Genomic DNA, 21,317 nt, shown 5'->3' with positions numbered 1-21,317 from the left:
AATAATTAACATTAAATATTGTCATGTACACTTACATTTGCATATACATGAAGTGAAAGAGGTATTGAATTATTTTATGCATTTAATTAAATCAAAATTGTTTCAACTTTCAAAATACTCTATATGTAGATATTAATATGATGTGATTGTATTTTTAGTATTAATTAGTTCAAATTTGTTAAACTTGAAAACTTGAAACATTAAAATTTTATTCATGTACTTCACAGTTATAATTTAATTGCATTTTAAAAGCATAAATTGTATTGCACTCTTTACACTTTAAATGTATAATTGATATTGCTCGATTTTATTTGAAATTTTGATTAAATTCTAAATCAAAAACATTGCAATTGTTTAAAATAATTGTTGTCAGAAATTAACTGTTACTACTGAATAGTGAAAAGTGATAGATGGATGTGTTTCCAAAGTTAACATCAATGTTTCGAAAGGATGCAAAACAGAAATATTTTTCCATTCAAATCTTCATCTTTTATTTTAAAAAGCATATTTGAACAACGTATTAAAATTCACAATTATGATCAATTGTTTCAGTAGTCAAAAAGTTACCTTTTCGTTGGTTTACTTTTTTGAGTCTATTTTGGAATGTATTTTACTTACATTATAATGGAATAAAATAATATTTTGAATTTAAAAATAAAAATCAATTTAGTTTTTTGATACTCAAAAATCAGTATTAATAATCATGATACTTTTAAAAAATGACTTGTGTATACTATCATATTTTTCAGTGTTTTTATTATGAGATTCTGATATTGCACAATTTGTATTGTAATTTCAATCATTTATACGAACAGCTTTTCACTGTAAGCTATAATTTTAATCAAACAATTTCAAAGGATACTCATGATTTTACAGAATAAGGAAATTATGTGAAACAGAAGTGTAATGATAAAATTATACATTTACTGCTGAAAAAATTATTCGTAAAATTTTTACTTTTGATTTCCTTTCTTCCACATCAGTCAAATCAATTTGTCATAATATGCTTGCTATTGTCTGCTTGCATTTAGTAAAACTTACATTGGATGAACTTTCCAAATGCTTTCAACTTTTTTCTTTTACATTGAATACTGAAAAAATTTCCTTTTTTATTTCAGTTATTAAATTAATTTCAAACTGCAAAGTGAATTTTTTCAAAGTCTGGATGTAAAAAGTAAATGCTTACTACACTCGACTAGTACAATAGATGGAATATTTATCATCAATTGGATTGTGCATTTTCCAATTATTGATTGATTTCAATACATAATGAGATTAATAATTATCATTTTCTTGTAAATTATGCGCAAGGCTTATCATTCTCCTGCTGATTATATAAATATCAAATCAATCGTTTATTTTATTTCTCTCATTTGAATTTCTTCTGTTATCACATATTCCACCTGTTGCACCAAGTGCTTCTATTTAAATTGAACTAATTTTAAAATAATTTGCACTCAAATTATTAAAAAAATAAATTCAGATTGTGAAAAGTTAACAGTGAAAAACAGATTTTGCAAAACACTAGAAATACCGTTATCGGATGTCATTGTTAAAGTAATATTTATGAATGTGTCAAAAGTGTTTTAAAAACAGTGCTCTCCCTATTCAAACATACTTTATTAATTTATTTTTGATAAATAGATCATTTAATAATAATGATTTCATTTTATTTCAATTTGTGTCATTTTTTAAACTCGCACAAAATGCTTGAATTTTCCCTCAGCATGCTGTAATTAATATTAAACGTTCATGATCTTCTGATGCGGCAAAACTGATAAACTATAAATCTTTTATACAAAACAATTAACTTTGTTACTAAGGTGATACAGACGTCACAGTTCCTACATTTCATATAACTGTGTACTGACAAAACTTTTAATGTGTACTTACATTTATTTTCAATTCTGTTCATTACTTCTCTGATTGTATCTACTAAAAATTAATAAAAAATCATGAAAAATAAAACTAAAAAATGTGAATACATGTGTTTAAAAAAACAATATTTTTTTTCAAAATACCAATCATAAAAAATGTAGTACTAAAAATAATAACATTGATTGATTGTATTGATATGTTCGTTGCATGCACCATTTCATTGACAAGTGATTATTAAATGTTAAGATCATTAATCATTTTTTACACTAGTATAATCAATTTTTCATTTGTTTCTCAACGAAAAAAATGATTCAAACTAAAATTATGTATACTTTGATTTGAATTGTATTCATAACCAACTAAAATTTCTTGTGAACTTTATTTATAACATAATCCTTTTCATGCTGCTGTATTCTTGAACAAACCTCTATTTTATGAGCATTTTTAGTGCAAAATATAATCAGAAAGTTGTTCAGAAATTTTAAAAACATATTACGCTTAATTTAATATAATGATAAAAGTACTATATGTCTCTCGTAATATTTTTCTTTTGTAAAATTACTGAATAAATATGTTTTATTGCCTAACTGAAATTTCATGAGTAAAAAATAGTTTTATTAGTTTTTGAATGATTATTATTTCTGAATCTATTTAACTAACTTGCTAATTATTATTATTATTATCATTAAATCAAATGCTACCTCACGTTATAATATAAATGCCATAATTCAAATCCTCAGGGGTTGTTGACAACCTATGTGGAGGAGAATGAATTTCCACAGGCGACTAAAATGTGACCTTATAATACATACATATACATATATACGTATATACTTATATACATATAATACAGTTCAAACAATGTAGTAATGTATTATGTAATATTGATTTTTTCTTGCTGATCAGTCTGTGAATTTGATAAAGCTTTTTGGTGACCTTCATTTGTCGTTTTCAGTTAGCATTAGTCGAAGTTTCAATTAATTATAAATCAATTGTCCCTTAGCAATGCATTATGACCATTTTCAGTCAAAATTTGTCAATTAAATCTGCTTAATACTGGGGTATTTCTTCGTATATTGGATTGCTCAGAACACAGGTTAGCAATCAGTTTGATAAAACAAAGCTTCAATTCAATACTATAAAATACAACATCAAAAGCATAACATAATGTAAGTAGAAAATATTTAATAAAAATGTAGCATTAAAAAAATTTCTTTAAAATACTAAAAAGAAATTCATTTCCCATTTATCAAAAGTTCATTTTTAATACTTTTGTTATTTGCAATAATAATACATTGTGCAAGTCTGTGTACGTCATTAATATAAAAAAATTATTTTAAATTAAAAAATTCAATTTTACTAAATTTCAATATCGTATGCCTATGTAATAAACTTATGTAAGATGGATTTCGAGGAGTTAATTAATCCATATTTATTACGTTTTTACAAAGCACGTTGCTTTCACAGTTTTCCACTGTTATTGGGCAATTTATTGAGATGATTTTTTCAATTAAAAAAATTTCATGTTGATACCTTTGCCCGTGCGAAATTTTACGTGTTTGGCTGAAAATTTTAATTCAGTTTTAATTCAACAAACTTTATAAATTTTTAGTTAAAAGTTTAAATAATTGTTTCTTAATCTTTCAATTAAGCTGTTGTTTGCTTATTATTCTTTTATGAAACGCTGAAAATTGATATTCCTACTTTATATATATTTGTATGAATGTTAGTGAGAAACTAACTGATGCGTTTTATTTGAACTTTTTAAATACGTTTGATTTGTCAATTTCATTTTTCAAAAAATAAAATAAATTAAATTATATAATAAATATTTTAATAATTTTTTTAATTGCAGTTAATCAAAATGCAAAAATAAGGAATAAAAAAGCTGGCTAAATAAATATAATGATAATAAAAAAGATTTTCACATTGACTACTTTATTTTCTGACGTCACAGAAAGTTTATTAGAAATTTCACTTAGAATGAAATATAAATTTTAGGAAAATTAATCGATATCCCATTTTTAATTTTTTAAATATTTAACACTATTAGCAAAATTTAAAAATTCATTATTGTTAGTTATTATGATTATTATTTTTTTATTATTGTTATTTTAATATACGAGTTTGATTGCTCTTCAACGTTTGTTTAATTATAGCATTTTAATTAGGATAATGCACAAGAGTAGTGCTGATATATGTGATTATTATTATCATTATCATCGTCATGATTATTAGTATTATATCCAATACAGTGAATAATATGAATGATGTATTATTGCATTGCATTTAAAGTGTATCTGTGTACCTTTTACAATTGATGAAAGTGAAATATTATGAAGGCTTTGCAATTTTAAAAAGTTATTAAATTATTCAACGGAAATAACATTTCAAATAAAGTGATTCAAATTATTCACTTATATGTGTAATATTTTAAGAAAAAGATGGCGTAAGGGATGAAAAATTGAAATAGTTCAATTCGATTTAGCACATCTGATTAAATATTGTTGTATCAATAAATTAATAAATATAAATCCATATTTGTATTTTAAAAAGGTAGACAAATGAAAATTTATTTTATATGAGCAAATTAACGATGATTTTTATTTCACATTCACATAAATTATTTTATGGAATAACAGCCGTTTATAGTTAGCAGGAAATAGAAAAAATCTGCGAAGTATTTAATAACAAATCAAAAATTAATTTAAAAAATAAAAACTTTGAAAAAGGTTTCAAATAATTATTTTTTGTCATCCTGTTGATAGGATTTATTAAAATTTGAATTTGTGATTTGAAAAAAAACGACTGAAAATTAAAGTTTTGACAATCGTGAATGGATTAAATTTTTTTATAAAAGACGATTGTAATGAAAGTGAAAAGCTATCGTCTATCGATGCGCTTAATAGTGATATGTATTTCTTTTCTTTTTTTATGTTTCATTCAAACAGCTAAGAAGCATTTTAATTTCTGTTATCCAATTTTGTTTTTGAAATATCTTATAGCCGAACATCAATAAAGAGTTTATTTGTCAAAAATTTCACTTCATATGGGTAAGTCAAAGTAATCAGTTTTTATCATAACTATTGGTAATAATTAATTACAATCATTTTTAATAAAATGGAAAATATTTTTCTTCATATTCAATTTTTATTATTCTATATCAATAATTAGCGCATATTTTACCTTATCTGAACGGTTGATGGTTGTTTTTGCAGATTGAATTTTTATTTTTAAATTGCACATGTTAATTCAAAGGAAAAAAAACAATTTTTTACTTCAAAACAACGTGTATAATTAATTATATGTTCAAGGGATTTTTGATTTCAGATTGACAAATTGATTTTTATCAATTTTAACGTCAAATCAAAAAAAATATATGTATGTATGTATGTATGTAGATTAATTAATTAAAAAAACAGATTTTGCTACATACATACATACATGGTTGTTTATTTGAGTGATTGTTTAAAGTTGAAAAATTTGCCGAATGTAACAGCAAAGCAGAATGTAGTAGTCTTTTGATCATTTCAATCGATAATTTCAATCCTCTGGGATTCGAATCTTCACACTAACCGTTACCCATTTGCGAAGTTTCATTACGTCGTCCAGTAAACAACTTGAAAAACAGATATATATATTGTAATACATGAAAAAAATTTTAATATTAAAATTTTACTCTTATTTTTTTAATATGCAATTTTCTTTTTTCATTTTTTCACATTGAGAAAGAGAACAGATTCAAGCTTCGACATTTGTCATGCCCATTTGAAAGGTTCTTTTCATTTGTTAATTGTCAAATACAAGCTTGTCTAGACAAGCATAAAGTATCTTCCTTTAATCTAGTCGAATCTACTACTGCTCCACTACTAATACTGATAGAACGACCAAAATTGAACAACTAATCAAATTAGCACATTTCTTCTAGCTGTTTATTTGCTGTTTTTATTATTGCTACACAATAGTCTAATCTAACACTAACCAGATAATTAAGCTCGGGATGCTTTTTCTTTTGTTTTTTTATTAACTGGGGACAAATGAGATTTTTTTTCTTTCTTTTATTTTTTTTATTATAATATTTTTAGAAAAATTAATATTCAATAATTTAAATAGGAAAAGGAAAAGAAGAAAAACATTGAAAAATATTTTTGCAAATGAAAAGTGATCAGTTAGGGAATAATTTTAGTGAAGAGGAAGTAGAAAAAAAGAAAATTATTTATTTTATTTTATTGTATTAACAGCTGTGATGGTTGTTTCGAGGAAATTGGACAATTTCAAAACGAAACTGAGCAAGCAAGAAGATTTTGATAAATGAATTCAATAGATGATAAAGTGTAGATGGAGTTGCATTTAAATATCTAAAATTTTGCTTACTTTAAGAAATATGTTTTCACGGATATAATTGGCCACAGAATGTGCAAATTTGGTCGATTTATAATAAATACTAAAGCAAGCACTTCATCTTGAGACAAGAAGCTGCAAGAACCATTGCCAAAGGCAACAATAAACACAAGTTACATAACCTCTGTTCTCTTAACTCGCTTTCTTCTTAGCGTACAATTTCGATCAGTCAGCCATCAGCTAACAGGATGCTGTTCAAAGATTTACTGCTCAACATGCTGCACTAATCATCAATAAATGATGGTAGCAGATAATTCAATAATTCAATAAACCAACTTTGGTCATCAATACAAGTTCTTTCATCAAGATTTCTATATAATTTTTCTCCATTTCTTTCATTCTTAATTTTTATGGGAATTTTAGAATTTCAAAATTTCCACTGAAAAGTAGAAGAGAGAACTGACAGAGGGGTTTTGTAGAAACTGTTGAAGAGAATGTTGAAAGGAAGTTCGATTTATATTGTTTTAATATTTTCCCGCCCCGTTGCGTCAGTTAGAGATTTGTCAATAATTGCTGGGATCAAATGTTACGCCTGTTTCGTAGATCAGGCTGGTTATGGCAGAGCAAATCGATCGGAAATTTGCTCGTTTGAAATGATATTTCAAATGTACTAGCTATGGTAGCGCAAGCAGGGTTTCGTGGTGGTTTCAGAAAAATGACGTTTGTTTGTCCATTCAAGCGAAGCTGATGGGCTCAGCGCCTTTCGGAAGTGATCAGTTGGTGGGTGAGGAAAAAGTTGTTCGAGTACACAAATATACACGACCAAAGGCACATTGAACACTGAACACTGAGCATATTTAGCGAGGTTTGCTTGAAAATTTGCCCCTAAACTGAGGATTGTGTGCTGCTGCAACTGGCGTCGTCGTTTCAGCTAACTCTTCTTATTTGACCATTTATCAAAGCACAGCCAATCGTCAACAAAAGAAATCGAATTGTTTGCCTGGTGTTGTTGTCTAGTGGAGGAACTCGCGTCATCGCGTTTTTGAAACCTTCTCTCCAGCTTCATGCCATTTCTTATAGCTCGCGGCAATCACTACTGCTGACATACACACACACACACACTTACTGACTTGTGTGATGCGAAGCAGAAGGCAAAATGAATTTTTTCCTTCATTCTCCCTCTATCACATTTGGTAAGTTGAATATTGCATTCATTCACTCACTCACTCACTCACTTGCTCATTTAAATCACTTATCAATTACACTTTTGATTATAGGATACAATTCCTCGTGTGAAATAATAATAATCACTTTGCGATAACCAACAAAAATACGACTACTGGTATACAAATTGTTGCGAAGAGATGTTGTTATATTATTTTGCTTCTGCCGTGAAAAATATTCAACTTCATGTAGATGACGATGTAGTTGACAAGCTCAACTATTACTACACTAGTTCTATTTTAATCATCTTTGCTATCCTGGTTTCGGCCAAACAATACGTCGGATATCCAATTCAATGTTGGGTTCCGGCTACGTTCACCGAACCAATGGAACAATATACTGAACATTATTGCTGGGTTCAGAATACCTACTGGCTTCCAATACACGACTACGTCCCTTCTTCTTATGCCGAACGAGAAACACGACAAATTGGTTATTACCAATGGGTACCGTTCGTCCTTACTTTAGAAGCTTTATTCTTTTACCTGCCATGTATCATATGGAGGCTGCTCAGCTGGCAGCCTGGTAAGTTTGTTATTTCACTTTTTCATTTGCAATTTAAATATTTCTTTCTTTAATTCCATTCAATCTCAAAGTTTCATTTTTATTTTTAACCATGCATGCATGCATATATTATTATGCGGTGCATGCATTTAGTGTAAATACAGTTGAACAGTGAACAATTGAAAGAAATAAAGCCACTGCTGCCGACACGGAGCGTTAATCTGTTTGCGTCATCGATCATGAAATGAGCAACCAGCGACAAGGGGCCAAGCCCTTGTCACATGGCGCTTTCAAAAAGCCTCTTTAACAGGCAAATGATCCGTGACAAATATAAATTTGAGTACAAAGCCGTCGCGTCGAAGGCAATTTTTCAATTTCAAATTTTCAAGAGGTAGCCTTGGAATTAGTTTACCGCTCCTCTTCCAAACAGCGCTGCTACGCTGCTTTATCCGCCTGCGAGCTATTGCATGCTAATTGCTGAATAATACAGGCAGCTAGCTCTGTTTGAAAATTTCAATTTTTATTTCTTTTAAAAATAATCAAAATTACAGATGCTGTATGCATAACGAGAAAATTACTGTTTCGAATTGTTTAAAATTTTTTTCAAACAAAATTTAAAAATTTATTATTATTTTCTTTTTTTCTGATTACAGAATTTATTAAAGTAATTTAGCTTTTTACGTTTAAAAACGTCATCTTCGCACCACCACAAGTATCGATTGTAAAGGATAATAACTGACTGACGCTTCGTACGACAGTTAAAACAGCAAAACGGTTCATTGTTAAAAGGCAAGCGGCTTTGTAGTTAAAGATAACCGTTTCCGTTGTACAAATTTATTTAAGTTTAATGCAAAAATTTTTTCCACTGATGATATGCGATATTTTTTTTAATTACTCAAATTGTTGAATATTCAGTGAAAATTTATATTTCACGAAAATTTTTTCTAAATTTTTCAATTACACTTTCACTTTTAAATCAATGGAATAAATTGAATATAGAATGGTGATGATCAGAATTAGATTAATGAAGAAAAGAGATAGCTTTTTCATTTTTTGATTTGGAAATTTCATTTTCTGTTTACAGTGATTTGAAATTTCAAATAGCTACAAAATATGTAATTAATTTGACGCAATTATTAGGAAAGAATTAGCTGCACGACGATATTTCACATATGAAAATCGATGACATGTAATGTGTTATTGATTGAGAGATTTCGATGCAATTTTCATTCTGCTTCTATGACTGACTCGATGAGTGAGTATATCGGTTGTCTGCTTTGTGAATTGAAATATTTTAATAAGTAGCCGTTCTGCTGGATCATTTTTCTAAGATGCAATGCATTATTATTTTTTTTTATTTTTCATACACAATGCAATACACTATAATAGAATGCGTTCAGCTTAATATATAGAAATCAGTTATCGCATTAAGTTCGTTAAACTGGAAACAATTTCTTACCTGAACTAACGCGCAGAGTGTGATATATAAATCTTGCTTTTCTTATTCTTTATTGTTGTGTAGAATAATTAAATTCAAGTCTTTATGTTAACTATAAAATTGTGACAATTTTAAAAAGTAAAAGAGGAAATCTTTTCCAATCATTTCCCAATATTAGACGCTATTTGCACACCACAACAATTCAATAATGTTAAATATCAGTTTTTAAATAAAAACTAAAATGTTGTCTTAATTTTACAGTATATTTATATTTCTTTTTTGTTGTTGTTATTTTTGATTTATCAAATTATTAATCTTAATAAATACTATGTATGTCTGCATCTTTTATTGTTATTAATGGAACAGTTTGCACATGTTAGACAGTATATGAAAAAGTGTAATTTATTATATCATTTATGAGCGATCATTTAATAAAATTCATCAAAATATGTCACAAGTGATGCTTTTGTCATACTGTATCAATTTGCACTTTTCGTGTGAAAGCATTAGCAGTATTTTGAGTGAGAATTTTAAAGGAATGTCATTGATTTTTTTTCAAATTTAGCTACAGACGGGAAATTCTAATTTTATTCAGCTTGTTTAAAATTTTGGCTGGTTAATTAGCAACGAAGCTTTATGTTGGACATTGTATTTCAATGCAGAGCTTTATTTTTCGTTTTTTAATACTATTCATTGCACATTTGCCATCATTAATATTACTTTATTTAGCTTTGCAAATTTTCCATTACGTAAAAAATTTAAATATCATTTTAATTGCTGTATGTAATATATTTTGAAATTAGTAGCAATGAATTGCGTACTAATAGTTCTTTGTTAAATGCAATGAATTCTTTGATTTATTAAGTAAATTGGTTTTCCTTTGCCAATTTATTTATTTCAAGCTTCAAAATTTGCTTTTATTTAAATAATAAATTAACAAATAAATGATAGATAATAAATGCAGAATGTGGCTTTTAAAAGTGAAAGTTGCAATAAAAATTATTCTTATTATCAAAGAATTTTTGCTCATTTGAAAAAGAAATACTCTTAAATGCAATACGGTTAGTTCTTATTGGTATTTTGCTATAGTTTTATGTTGAACAACGATACTTAAAGCGGAGAAAATTATTTCAACGATCGTTTTCATTGCGTTCTGCTTATTCAACGATTCTTTATGTTGAAGCAGTTTGTCGAAAGATGTTTGAGTGGTATGTCATGCTTCTTTGAAGCTATTATCACATTTAAGTGCTTAATGCAACCAAAGAATGCACGTTGAAACAGATGCAAAACGAATGGATTTAATTTTCAACAACAAACACCTCAAAAATTTCTCTCTCTTTCTCAACAAAAAGAAATTTTATTTTTTATAGACTAAAATTGAAATTTCTCTTTCGAAGACGGAATTTAAATTGGAATAAATAATAAAACTTTTATAGCAAATGAAATGCAACGCGAAATGTGTAAAAGATATTTTCAATTTAAAGGCAACAATAATGAATTTTGTCGTTTTTTTCATATTTTTAAAACTAGTGCGACAGTGTGAAATATTTTCACATTGCAGCTTATTGTTTAAATTTTTCGAAAGTGAAAAAAGGAAAATTCCACTCGTACAATTTGGAGTTGCGTTGAGAGTTTGGATAAGTTTGGAAATGTTTATTTCAGAGGTTTGTGTGATTCTTCTTTTTATTTTTTGTTGAAAATGATATCAAAATTCAACTTTAGCTTATATTTAGTTAATTTAGAATTTGCATAGAATAAATCGTCAAACAATAGGCGTATTATTCAAAGCAACAAAAGTGCAACATGTCATTGTTGCTTCTTTTCCCTCTGTCTTTGAGAACATTTTGACAACTCCACAAGTGACGTAAGAAAGCGCTTCAATAACGGCAGTTTTATCATATCAGTGAAACGAACAAGCTTCCTTTGTGGATCAGTGCAATCCACTAGTGTCCCTCTGTCTGTTTCATTGTCATCAATATTATTGGTATTGGAAGTTCAAAATTTTTTATAACAACTGCACTATTTTAAATAGAAAAGGCTTAAATGTGATTAATTAAAAAATTATTGTTTTGAAATGTTGGACATTTTTCTTTTTAAAATCTACATCGGCATATTCAATAAAATTTTGAAATCGATATCATGACCATTCTGCAGTTAAATATTATCTTAAAATAACCATTATTACCGTTGATGATCATCATGAAATACACATATTTAAACACTTTTTAAAATATGCCTAATATATGGGCTTTTTAAAATATTTTTAATTTTTGTTAAACGTTTTCAGTTTTTTCATCGATGATGCGCGTTGCACATTCAATTAAGATTTTTTAGTGAATGAAATAAATAAATAAAATAAAAATGGCAAATGAACTTTATACAACTATTGGTTCGCTCGTCGTATATTTTTCAAAAGCAGTGGCTACTGAATATCACGGAAACAAAATTACAGCTACTCAATATTTAAATATTGAATTATATTTATCGATTGATCGAGAAAAAGTTACACAATATGAGTATTAAATTGATTTGTATATGAATTACGTCAAAATGACTTTGTTAGAATCATAGCAAAATTGCCATGATGCACAAATAACATAATAAATAAATGCATGATAAATAAAACAAATGTTGAACGAATTTATTAAATTAAAGCAGAATGTTTCCTATCTGTTTTGTCATGGGAAAATTGTAAGCAAGCAACTGTGTTCCTCATTTCGTTTGAAAGCATTGTTCACATTGAAGATGATTGGTATTAACAGATTTCATGGTAAAGAAATACTGAAAAAATATTTACCAGATATTTCTTGAACTTATATTAAGAAGTGTGTTTTTAAAAATAATTTGCCAAGTAAAGTAATTTCTAAACATACCATAGTTTGATATGGATAATAAAATTTGTAATCTATTTAAAATAGTATGAAAAGGAATCATAAATGATAACAATTATTAGGTGCATGCATGTGAAAATGATGAATTAATGCAAATTTTAGAAATGTTTATTAGTATTTAAATGAAACGAATATTACAAGTATTTCAATGCTGATTTAAGCTGCGGCTATATTTATATATGAGTAACAAAGAATGACGAACAATTGTATGGAATCTTTTTATTAAAATGTATTAATATAAAAAGTTTTTAACATTATTTCATAGATTTATCTAAACTTTGTGAGCATCACAATGCTTACAAAGCATGGCAAATATTTTTTGGTTATTTACTGTTTAATAATGTTTTTTTATTCTGCCTGTTTTATGACGAAGTGTTAAACATTCTGTGATTATCCGTTATGACACTAGTGCATCATAATGATAATAATGTTATAAATAGTTCTGATTAGGCTTAAAATTTTTTTGCGAAGCTTTTATGATGTTCTAAATGCACACTGATAGTCACTACTGATAAGCGATTACATTTACTAGTCATACGCTTGATTGATATCTTTCAACAGTGGTAGTCGACCAAAATATAATTGGCAAGGGATTGATCATAAGTCTAAAAATAAGTATTTTCCACGTCACACTTCATGAAATGGAAACTAATGATAAGTTGTACATTTTCCAATATTCAATCATGCAATCACGATTTTATCGTAAAATTGTCTTCAATTATGCATTAGTCGAGCATATATGTACATACATACGTACATGCGAATGCGTGTGTGTGCTTGTGTTGTGGCTTTTTAAATTACATCAAATTTAAGCAGTAGTGATTTGGAATAAAATGTCAAATCATGCAAAACTCTATTGTTCTAAATTAAACGTCAAATCAAAAATTGTCATTCATTGCAATCTGAATTTTGTTTTCAGAAATGCCTTATCATTTTTAGAAGCAAACTTTGGAAATTATACATTGATTTTTATTTTTCATTTTTCGCATTTTTGAGCTAATTTTATAATTGCATGAATGGTTGAATGAAATAATTTTTTTGCAAATTAATTTAAAAGTAGTGATTATTGAATGTAGTGCAGTTATGGTTTCTTGGATGTAATAGAGCGTTGAGTATAAAAATTAGCTTAGGTAAATTCATCAAATTATGATATAGCAATTTTATTTTGAAGTGAATTTTTTCACTTTGCAAAGATTTCAGAAAAATTTGTAGACAAAATTGATCCATAATTCCATTTTTTGTAATATTTAATTAAGAAATATTTTCAATTTAGATTTTGCTTCACTGCATAGAAAAGAGCATGTTTACATTTAGCATAACGTTGTATATAAAAATTTTTAGTTTCATGTAATAATTTTTTTTTTGATTTTTCAGTTTTCAAACAAATCAGAATAAAATTTAATGTTGTCAATTTTGAATTTCTAGACAGTAGCGTAGTTGGAAGGGATGTCTTTTATCCATTAATTAATAACGTAATTAAATTTCATATGTTGTGAATGAAATTATTTTAGAAAAAATTTCCAACAAAATATTAAACAGAGAATACAAGTAGAAAATAAATATAAATAGGAGTCAAGGAAGTAAATAGTGTTGAGAAGAACAAATAATATGCTTATTTGCCTCAAAATCTAATTTGGTCAAATTTTACAATAGAAAAAATAACGGGAAAGTAACAATAGCTGAAGGGAAAAAATCCCATTTCTAAACTGGGACAAAAGCGCAATTGTCTAATGTTAATGTTAAGTTGGAATGTGAACAAACGTTTAATTGACTACGACAGACGACATTGCATTATAGAGCATTTCTTTTTTATTGATATTTTGTTAAGAGTAATAAACCATGTTAAAAGTTTTTTGTACTGTAAGACTTGCAATTAATTAATTAGAGTTCCTATGTTATATTATTATACTGAATTTGTAATATTTCTGATAGCAATGGGGGTGTGGTTGATTTTGAAATGAAAATTTTTTTAAACAAATCTATCAGTATTTCAGGTATTCATGTGCAATCATTGGTGCAAATGGCTTGCGATTCTCGCCTCATGGATTCCGAATCTCGACGCAAAGCACTGGAGACAATAGCTTGCCACGTTGAAGAAGCGCTCAAAGCGAGGCATCAAATTTCATCGTCGAATAGATTGCGAATTTTATCCCTGCTTTCTTGCTCTCGTAACGCTGGTGCTGCAGTGACTTGCTTGTATCTGTGCATAAAATTATTGTTTTTGATCAACATTGTTGGACAGATATTTCTGCTGAACCTATTCCTCGGCAGCACAGATACACTGTTCGGCTTCCACATACTCAGCGATCTGTTGCACAATCGCGAATGGGACGAATCAGGAAATTTCCCTCGAGTAACTATGTGCGATTTTGAAGTGAAAGTTCTCGGCAACGTGCACCGTCACACTGTGCAATGCGTGCTTATGATTAACATGTTCAACGAAAAAATATTCTTATTCCTTTGGTTTTGGTTTCTAATTCTTGGTGTCGGAACGACGTGCAGCTTAATCTACTGGCTCTTCATCAGCATTTTCCCTGGACGTCAAGTGAGCTTTGTTGGCAAATATTTGACCGGAATCGAAGGCTACAAAATGGTCGATTCGCAATCGCTGCGAAGATTTGTTTTGCACTTTTTGCACCAAGACGGTGTATTTCTTCTACGCATGACCGCTGCCCACGCCGGAGATTTGGTTTGCTGTGATTTGTCGAAACTTTTATGGAATAATTTTTGCGATAATGCTCGTGAAAAAATGTTCGAAATATAGCACAACAACGACAATAACACAAAAATACAATAACTCTCCACATCACATGATCCTCAGATACTCGTTCATCAAACACTGCTCAAAAAATCACAACTGAACGTCTTTTTACAAATAAAGCATTTTATTTTAAAATTTTCACTAAATTTCTACTTACATTAACATATTCGCACAGCATATACATAACAAATGCATAGCACACATTTGATCAATGAAGCGACTTTTTAAATAATTACTTATTAACAGAACATTATACAGATCGCTAAATGTTGAAAAGATAAACTTTAGATATAAAGAAATAAAAGTTATTTAAAAACCTCATATCATGCAAATTGGCGTGCTGTTATTAGTGCAACCAAAAAATAAGTAAGATAAAACGTTCTTCTTTGAAGTTGAATTGCAAAACTGGAAATATAGCAATGCAGTTCGTATGCTTCTGAACGTCACGTTTAAAATTATTGTGATAAAGGTAAATGAAAAATTTTCATTTTGAATAGAAATCTACTGTTGACTTGGCTCGATAACTAGACAATCTCAAACTCGAGTTAAACAATAAACTGTACTGCACTTTCCTCTCCGGACAATGAAATCACAATTCTATACTAAAAAACTCACAGTACTGTAAGTGCTGGAAAAGTGCTGCCCGACAACGTACGAACAACGTATATTCAAAGTTTCGCTAATGGTATATCAAATGTCGTATGCAAAACAAGACTCTTTCAGTCTTGACCAATCACAAACGAACTGAGGAAGTAAAATGATCGTGCATATTTCACGTCACCAATTCACACTGCACACCCTGTCGAGATTGTGTAAAGATGATACGCATTCTTAAAATAAACTCAGGTACATCAAGCTAAAAGAAACTTTAGAAAAAATACAGTAAAAAGTACAGTTTGTTTAATCAAGTATTAATCTTAAATTTATATCATAATCTTTTTTGTAACATAAGTTTTCTTGGAAATTTATTTAATTTCAGAACAAATTCGCTTTTTTTGTTTTAAAATAATGAAATATAAACAGGTAAAACAATCGATATTGTTCACTGAAAAGTGCAGAACTACTCTAGTGTATTAACATGCAAAGCCATCTAAAATATTTTCAAATAATTTATTGTAAATAAAAAAAATACTTTTTGAAAACAAATAATTTATAACATAAGTATAATAATCATCATATAGCATGATAATAAGAAATGTTTTTAAAAACTAGTTACATGCTAAGATTTTATTTAAATAAATAATTTAAGCTTCATAAAGTTACAATTTTACTTTTAAACTTTAATATTTTAAGTTTTTTTAAATAAAAATACATCTCACTATACTATAATAAACATAAATGATGTTCATGTTCAATCAGTTACTGTATTCCTAACGTTAATGCTTTTGGGATAAATCAACTTTTCAAATCAATGGGTGACGCTGAAAAATTAAATATTGACAACATTATTGCCCGTTTACTTGAAGGTATATGTTATTTTGCATTTATTTTTTTTAATATATTGGATATCTTAAATTTTCAGTTCGCGGTGCACGCCCTGGCCGTAATGTTCAGTTAACCGAGAATGAAATCAAAGGTCTTTGCTATAAGTCGCGTGAAATTTTTCTAAGTCAACCTATATTACTGGAGCTTGAAGCACCGTTGAATTTGTGTGGTATGTTGACCCTACATTTTTGAGTAATTTTTCATGTTTATTTAAAAATTTCAAACTTTTGACACGATGTATATCGATTTTTCGAACAAAGTTTTGCGAATCAAAGCTCTTTTAAAATTTTATTGTCTGTTGCCTAGCGCCAAGTTGATATATTGTTTCAGAAAAGTGCAGCAGTTTCATATCAACTGCCTCCTCATGAGGGAGTTGTTTTTTTTGATTTGGTCTTTTGCCGGAGTTGTAATTTTCTTGATTTTATTAGTATTCGAATTGCTTATAGTTTGAAAGTTTTTTGGCTTTATTGTTGATTTCTTCTCTAATATGGTAAGATGTAGTTGTAATTTTGATATATTCCTAGCATGTGTTCTTTATTGTTCTTCTGATTAAGAACAATTTTTTAGCATATCTGATATTTCTGATGCTTATGCAAATTTTATTATTCATTTCTTCATAATGTTGAATATTTGAGTGTATTGATTTATAATCACATGTGGGCAAGACAGTTCAATAGTGCATAATTCTCGAGTAATTTAGTTGATGGAAGTTGTATTAATGTATATATATATATATATTTATTTATTTATTTAAAATTTTTAATTATAATGATTATTTGTATTAGTTCCTCTGTTGGATATTTAAAATGTAATCTTGTAACGAAGTTTTCACGTGCATTGAATTCCATGTAATGTATGGATTTGATGTCGACCTTGATCGTCTCAGGTCGTTGCCGTGGCTGCTTTGGCGTCTTATTTGTGCATTACCGTGAATAATGGCTGTTCATGTTGTTTTCAAGTAATTTATGATCAGTTGTTCTTCTCACGCTTGATTGAATAGAAAAAATTCACTGCTTTGTTAATGTGATGGTGTAAAATTAATAAATAATATATATGTATGAAGAAAAAGGATGATTTGCAGTGGTTCGTTTAGTCAACAGATACTGTTACACGTGAAAGATGTTGAAAACTTCGTCATTTTTACTTCTGAAGAAAAATAATAAGCTGTTGATTTGAACGTTTTTCATATCATTGCTTTGAGTCGCTTCAAGAGACGAACAAATGCTTCTTGAACAGTTTTCTGGCATCTATCAATGCAAATATCGTACGCTTTTATGTAGAGACTAGTTTACGCTTTGTTCAATAAAATAGTATTATTTTTTAACCTAAATTTTTTTAATACTTTTTGTTGCAGAACAGTGAATGACAATAACATTTTGATGTAGGACATTGCGTAATAGTAATTTTTTAAGTAAGCAGTAATGATTTTGAATTGGCAGTAGAGTATGAAAAATTTTGTTTTAATACTAGTCGAGTTGCGAAAGCGATGTGCATAATCTTTTTCTCAATATAAGACAACTTTACTCAACTGAGCCGTGAGATTCTGAAGTTTTTCACGATTATTTATTATAAATTGTGTGCATTCCAATAATGCCTACCTTTTCAACGTGGGTATTTTTCTTTGACAACTGCTTCATTTGCTTCTTCATAAATTGGTTTTATAATAAAAAAAATTGAATGAAGTTAAAAAGTTTCCCTGTAATAAATATTTTTCTTGAAACATTATCGTAATTTTTACCGTCGTACTGTCGAGGCATTCTTATTATTATTTCTTTTTTTGAATTACATGAATGATAAATAACTTGAAAGTAATGTTTCGAGCAGTTTGTGTTATTGTGCAAGGAAAATTTTGTTTCAAATAATATTTTTGTAATTTCAACTAATTTTTTGTTGTAAATTAAATTCACCAAGCAATACTAGATGGGAAAAGTTTTAATTTTATGAATAAACATGGTGGAAAAGTGGAATAGCCGATGCGTAACCGCTCGAATGTGTGTGATATGTTTTAATTGTGTTATTTTTTCTTTTTGAATTTATTAGTTAAAAGGCGAAAGTGTGTTATGTTGATAAGTGAGCAAAAATATATCACAAATATGAGCATAGTTTTAAAGTTTGCATTGAATGTATACCATTAGATTGAATGAAGTATACAAATGTTGTGCAGAAAAATAATTAATTGTAAATATGAAAATGATTTCTAAATATCTGTTAACATTAGATTTCAGAACGCAGTTTTATTTTAATTTGTCAGTTTTGCATAAACAGATTTTATTGATTGTTTTTGTGTGAGTTGAATATGTTAGCCAATTGTTTAGCTGGTAAACATTCACGCAGTGATAATTGTTGAAATAGTTTAATCATTTTTATTTGCTTCTGGAAATTGGAAATTTTATTTTTCAAATTTGTTAACAGTTTTGTTTCTTTTCAAAAATAAAAAAAGTTATTATTCACTATCGGCTTGCGTGAATTGTAATGATGAAATGGATTTTTGTCTTCTTGAACAAACGTTGTTTATGACGCACTTTGAATTTGAGCAGTTGAATTATTGATTATTATATAGTAAATGGGAAATTGACTGCTGCTCTAGGTATTCTATATATATATATATATATATATATATATATATATAATGGCGAATACATATTCAATCGAACAAATTTTAAAAATAAGTTTCAAATTATTGACTTTTCGAGTTGAAGTGCATACTGTAAACAAAAAAATGAAACAAATAAGCTTTAAAAAAGCTTTTTGTTCGCATATTATTATTGTTTGTACGAAAATGTTAATTTATTTTTTAATTGGATGTTGATTTTAAATGTGGTAAAATAGTATTTTGTTTTTTTTAATTGTTCATCAGATTACATCTGTTTATCCAGGTTTGAAGTGAAGCTGTGAAGGAAGAAAGCTGTTTGTTTTCAGTGTTATGTTGAAGAAAGTATATCAAATAAAATTCTCAGCAGTTTTTTTTAATTTGATTTTATTTTCATTTTGGTTTTATTTTTGATTGATTGTTATTGAAATTGGAAAATATTTAAATATTGTTCAAATTACCTCATTCATGTTTTACAAACTGTTTACTTTATGAAGAGCTGACTTTATCAATGATGTAGTTTGTAATTGTTATCAGTGCAAAAGGAAGTCCTTGCCATATTGCCAAGTTTACAATGATGTTTTCCAAATTTAAACAGTTTTTGATTGAAGTTTATTTATAAAATAATGAAATTATTGGAATTTCAAATATATCGAGGATGAATTTGTGTGTAAGAAATTTGTATATTTTTGTGTTGTAAAGTTTGAAATGAAAGTGATCTTCTATCTTTGTTTGCTTCAATTTGACACCGACGTCAGCTTGCTCAGAGTGATGCCAGATGAACTTTTCTTCAATTTTAAACTGTAATTTTACATTTCAGCTCTTGTTATGTCGTACTTTATTTAACTTTGGTCAGTTATTTTCATAAAATTTTTAAAAATAACGTTAAAATTGGTGGAAGAAAAATGGTAATTTGTTAATTGTTTGTGATAAATGAACTGATTATTAAATTAAACGTGTAATAATTGCTTGAATTGATTGATTATATGTATTATTGTTATTATTCTACCTTTCAGGCGATATTCATGGTCAGTATTATGATTTGCTACGGTTGTTCGAGTGTGGTGGCTTTCCTCCGGAATCGAATTATTTGTTTCTTGGTGATTATGTCGATCGTGGAAAACAGTCTCTAGAAACGATTTGCTTACTTCTCGCGTATAAAATCAAATATCCGGAAAACTTTTTCCTGTTGCGCGGCAATCACGAATGTGCGTCCATCAATCGAATATACGGGTTTTACGACGAATGTGAGATTGGTCGACTTTATTTATTTATTTATTTACACTTGTGAATTGCAGGCAAGCGAAGGTATAACATCAAGCTTTGGAAGACGTTCACGGACTGCTTTAATTGTTTGCCTGTTGCTGCAATTATTGACGAAAAGATATTTTGTTGTCATGGAGGTGTGTAGATAGATGTTTTGATTTTTAAATAGAAAATTTTAATTAAACAAAAATTATACTGTATTTTTCAACTTTTTGTGATTGATTGATTGTGTTGTGTTGTTGGGTTCTAGGTCTTAGTCCAGATCTTCAGTCGATGGAACAAATCAGGCGAATCATGCGTCCAACTGACGTACCCGACCAGGGTTTGTTGTGCGATTTATTGTGGTCCGATCCGGATAAAGATGTCACCGGCTGGGGTGAAAATGACCGCGGGGTGTCGTTTACTTTCGGTGCGGAAGTTGTTTCGAAATTTCTTCGTCGCCATGACATGGATTTGATATGCCGTGCTCATCAGGTAATTTTGAATAATATTAATCATGTCTTTTTGTGAAATTTAAATTTAAGGTTGTCGAAGAAGGTTATGAATTTTTTGCAAAACGACAACTGGTGACTTTGTTTTCTGCTCCCAATTATTGCGGTGAATTTGATAACGCTGGAGCAATGATGTCCGTTGATGATACACTGATGTGTGCTTTCAAAGTAAATTTAAGTGCCTGTTCATATTTGATGAAATGCTTGCAGTCAGTTGATTTGATGTAATTTTTTCATATTTTCTCCAAGGTGCTGAAGCCGGCGGATAAAAAGCGAATTCCGCAAATGTATGCATCTTCTAGAACAGCTGCTCCTCCGAAGAATACACCCGCACCGGGCAAGTGCAAAAATAACAAAAAGTGATGATTCTATTACAAAACTGTGTGAAGAATAAATTGATAAGAAGAGGAAATATGAGAAAATGTTCAATTCAAAGTTTTTTATACCA

The 21,317-nt window shown here is 28.5% G+C and overlaps 4 protein-coding genes across 4 annotated transcripts; 2 read left to right on the top strand and 2 right to left on the bottom strand.

Annotated features, from left to right (window-relative positions):
* Nucleotides 1–915: 915 nt before the first annotated feature.
* Tsp_04749 (hypothetical protein) lies at nucleotides 916–1,239 on the bottom strand. The gene is made up of 3 exons (XM_003369285.1): nucleotides 1,187–1,239; nucleotides 1,042–1,091; nucleotides 916–929 (listed from the first exon to the last, which is right to left on the bottom strand). Exons 1-3 carry the CDS (start codon nucleotides 1,237–1,239, stop codon nucleotides 916–918), a joined length of 117 nt encoding a protein of 38 aa, XP_003369333.1.
* A 483-nt stretch (nucleotides 1,240–1,722) lies between these two features.
* Nucleotides 1,723–3,670, bottom strand: Tsp_04748 (hypothetical protein). The gene is made up of 5 exons (XM_003369284.1): nucleotides 3,621–3,670; nucleotides 3,318–3,441; nucleotides 2,936–3,001; nucleotides 2,585–2,664; nucleotides 1,723–1,774 (listed from the first exon to the last, which is right to left on the bottom strand). Exons 1-5 carry the CDS (start codon nucleotides 3,668–3,670, stop codon nucleotides 1,723–1,725), a joined length of 372 nt encoding a protein of 123 aa, XP_003369332.1.
* A 10,626-nt stretch (nucleotides 3,671–14,296) lies between these two features.
* On the top strand, nucleotides 14,297–15,040 carry Tsp_04747 (innexin unc-9 protein). The gene is made up of 2 exons (XM_003369283.1): nucleotides 14,297–14,383; nucleotides 14,462–15,040. Exons 1-2 carry the CDS (start codon nucleotides 14,297–14,299, stop codon nucleotides 15,038–15,040), a joined length of 666 nt encoding a protein of 221 aa, XP_003369331.1.
* Nucleotides 15,041–16,448: 1,408 nt separating this feature from the next.
* Nucleotides 16,449–21,097, top strand: Tsp_04746 (phosphoprotein phosphatase 1). The gene is made up of 6 exons (XM_003369282.1): nucleotides 16,449–16,503; nucleotides 16,560–16,691; nucleotides 20,129–20,359; nucleotides 20,411–20,515; nucleotides 20,629–20,852; nucleotides 20,903–21,097. The coding sequence occupies exons 1-6, from the start codon at nucleotides 16,449–16,451 to the stop codon at nucleotides 21,095–21,097; spliced, it is 942 nt and encodes a 313-aa protein (XP_003369330.1).
* The last annotated feature ends 220 nt before the right edge of the window (nucleotides 21,098–21,317 follow it).

The sequence above is a fragment of the Trichinella spiralis genome, assembly GCF_000181795.1.
Source record: "Trichinella spiralis strain ISS 195 chromosome Unknown Scfld1557, whole genome shotgun sequence".
Classification (NCBI taxonomy): Eukaryota; Metazoa; Nematoda; class Enoplea; order Trichinellida; family Trichinellidae; genus Trichinella; species Trichinella spiralis.
This window is presented reverse-complemented; position numbering and strand designations above follow the sequence as displayed.

Excerpts from the sequence above, each read along its gene's own strand:
- Tsp_04746 (XM_003369282.1), top strand. The coding sequence starts at position 16,449 with ATGGGTGACGCTGAAAAATTAAATATTGACAACATTATTGCCCGTTTA. Across the intron at positions 20,516-20,628 it reads GATATTTTGTTGTCATGGAG|GTCTTAGTCCAGATCTTCAG; the intron begins GTGTGTAGATAG and ends GTTGGGTTCTAG. Across the intron at positions 20,853-20,902 it reads TGATATGCCGTGCTCATCAG|GTTGTCGAAGAAGGTTATGA; the intron begins GTAATTTTGAAT and ends TTTAAATTTAAG.
- Tsp_04748 (XM_003369284.1), bottom strand. The coding sequence starts at position 3,670 with ATGAAATTGACAAATCAAACGTATTTAAAAAGTTCAAATAAAACGCAT. Across the intron at positions 3,002-3,317 it reads GCAACGTGCTTTGTAAAAAC|CTTTGTTTTATCAAACTGAT; the intron begins GTAATAAATATG and ends ATTGAATTGAAG. Across the intron at positions 2,665-2,935 it reads ATATACGAAGAAATACCCCA|TCGCCTGTGGAAATTCATTC; the intron begins GTATTAAGCAGA and ends GTCACATTTTAG.
- Tsp_04749 (XM_003369285.1), bottom strand. The coding sequence starts at position 1,239 with ATGCACAATCCAATTGATGATAAATATTCCATCTATTGTACTAGTCGA. Across the intron at positions 1,092-1,186 it reads TATTGTACTAGTCGAGTGTA|TATTCAATGTAAAAGAAAAA; the intron begins GTAAGCATTTAC and ends AAATTTTTTCAG.
- Tsp_04747 (XM_003369283.1), top strand. The coding sequence starts at position 14,297 with ATGGCTTGCGATTCTCGCCTCATGGATTCCGAATCTCGACGCAAAGCA. Across the intron at positions 14,384-14,461 it reads ACGTTGAAGAAGCGCTCAAA|GTGACTTGCTTGTATCTGTG; the intron begins GCGAGGCATCAA and ends GCTGGTGCTGCA.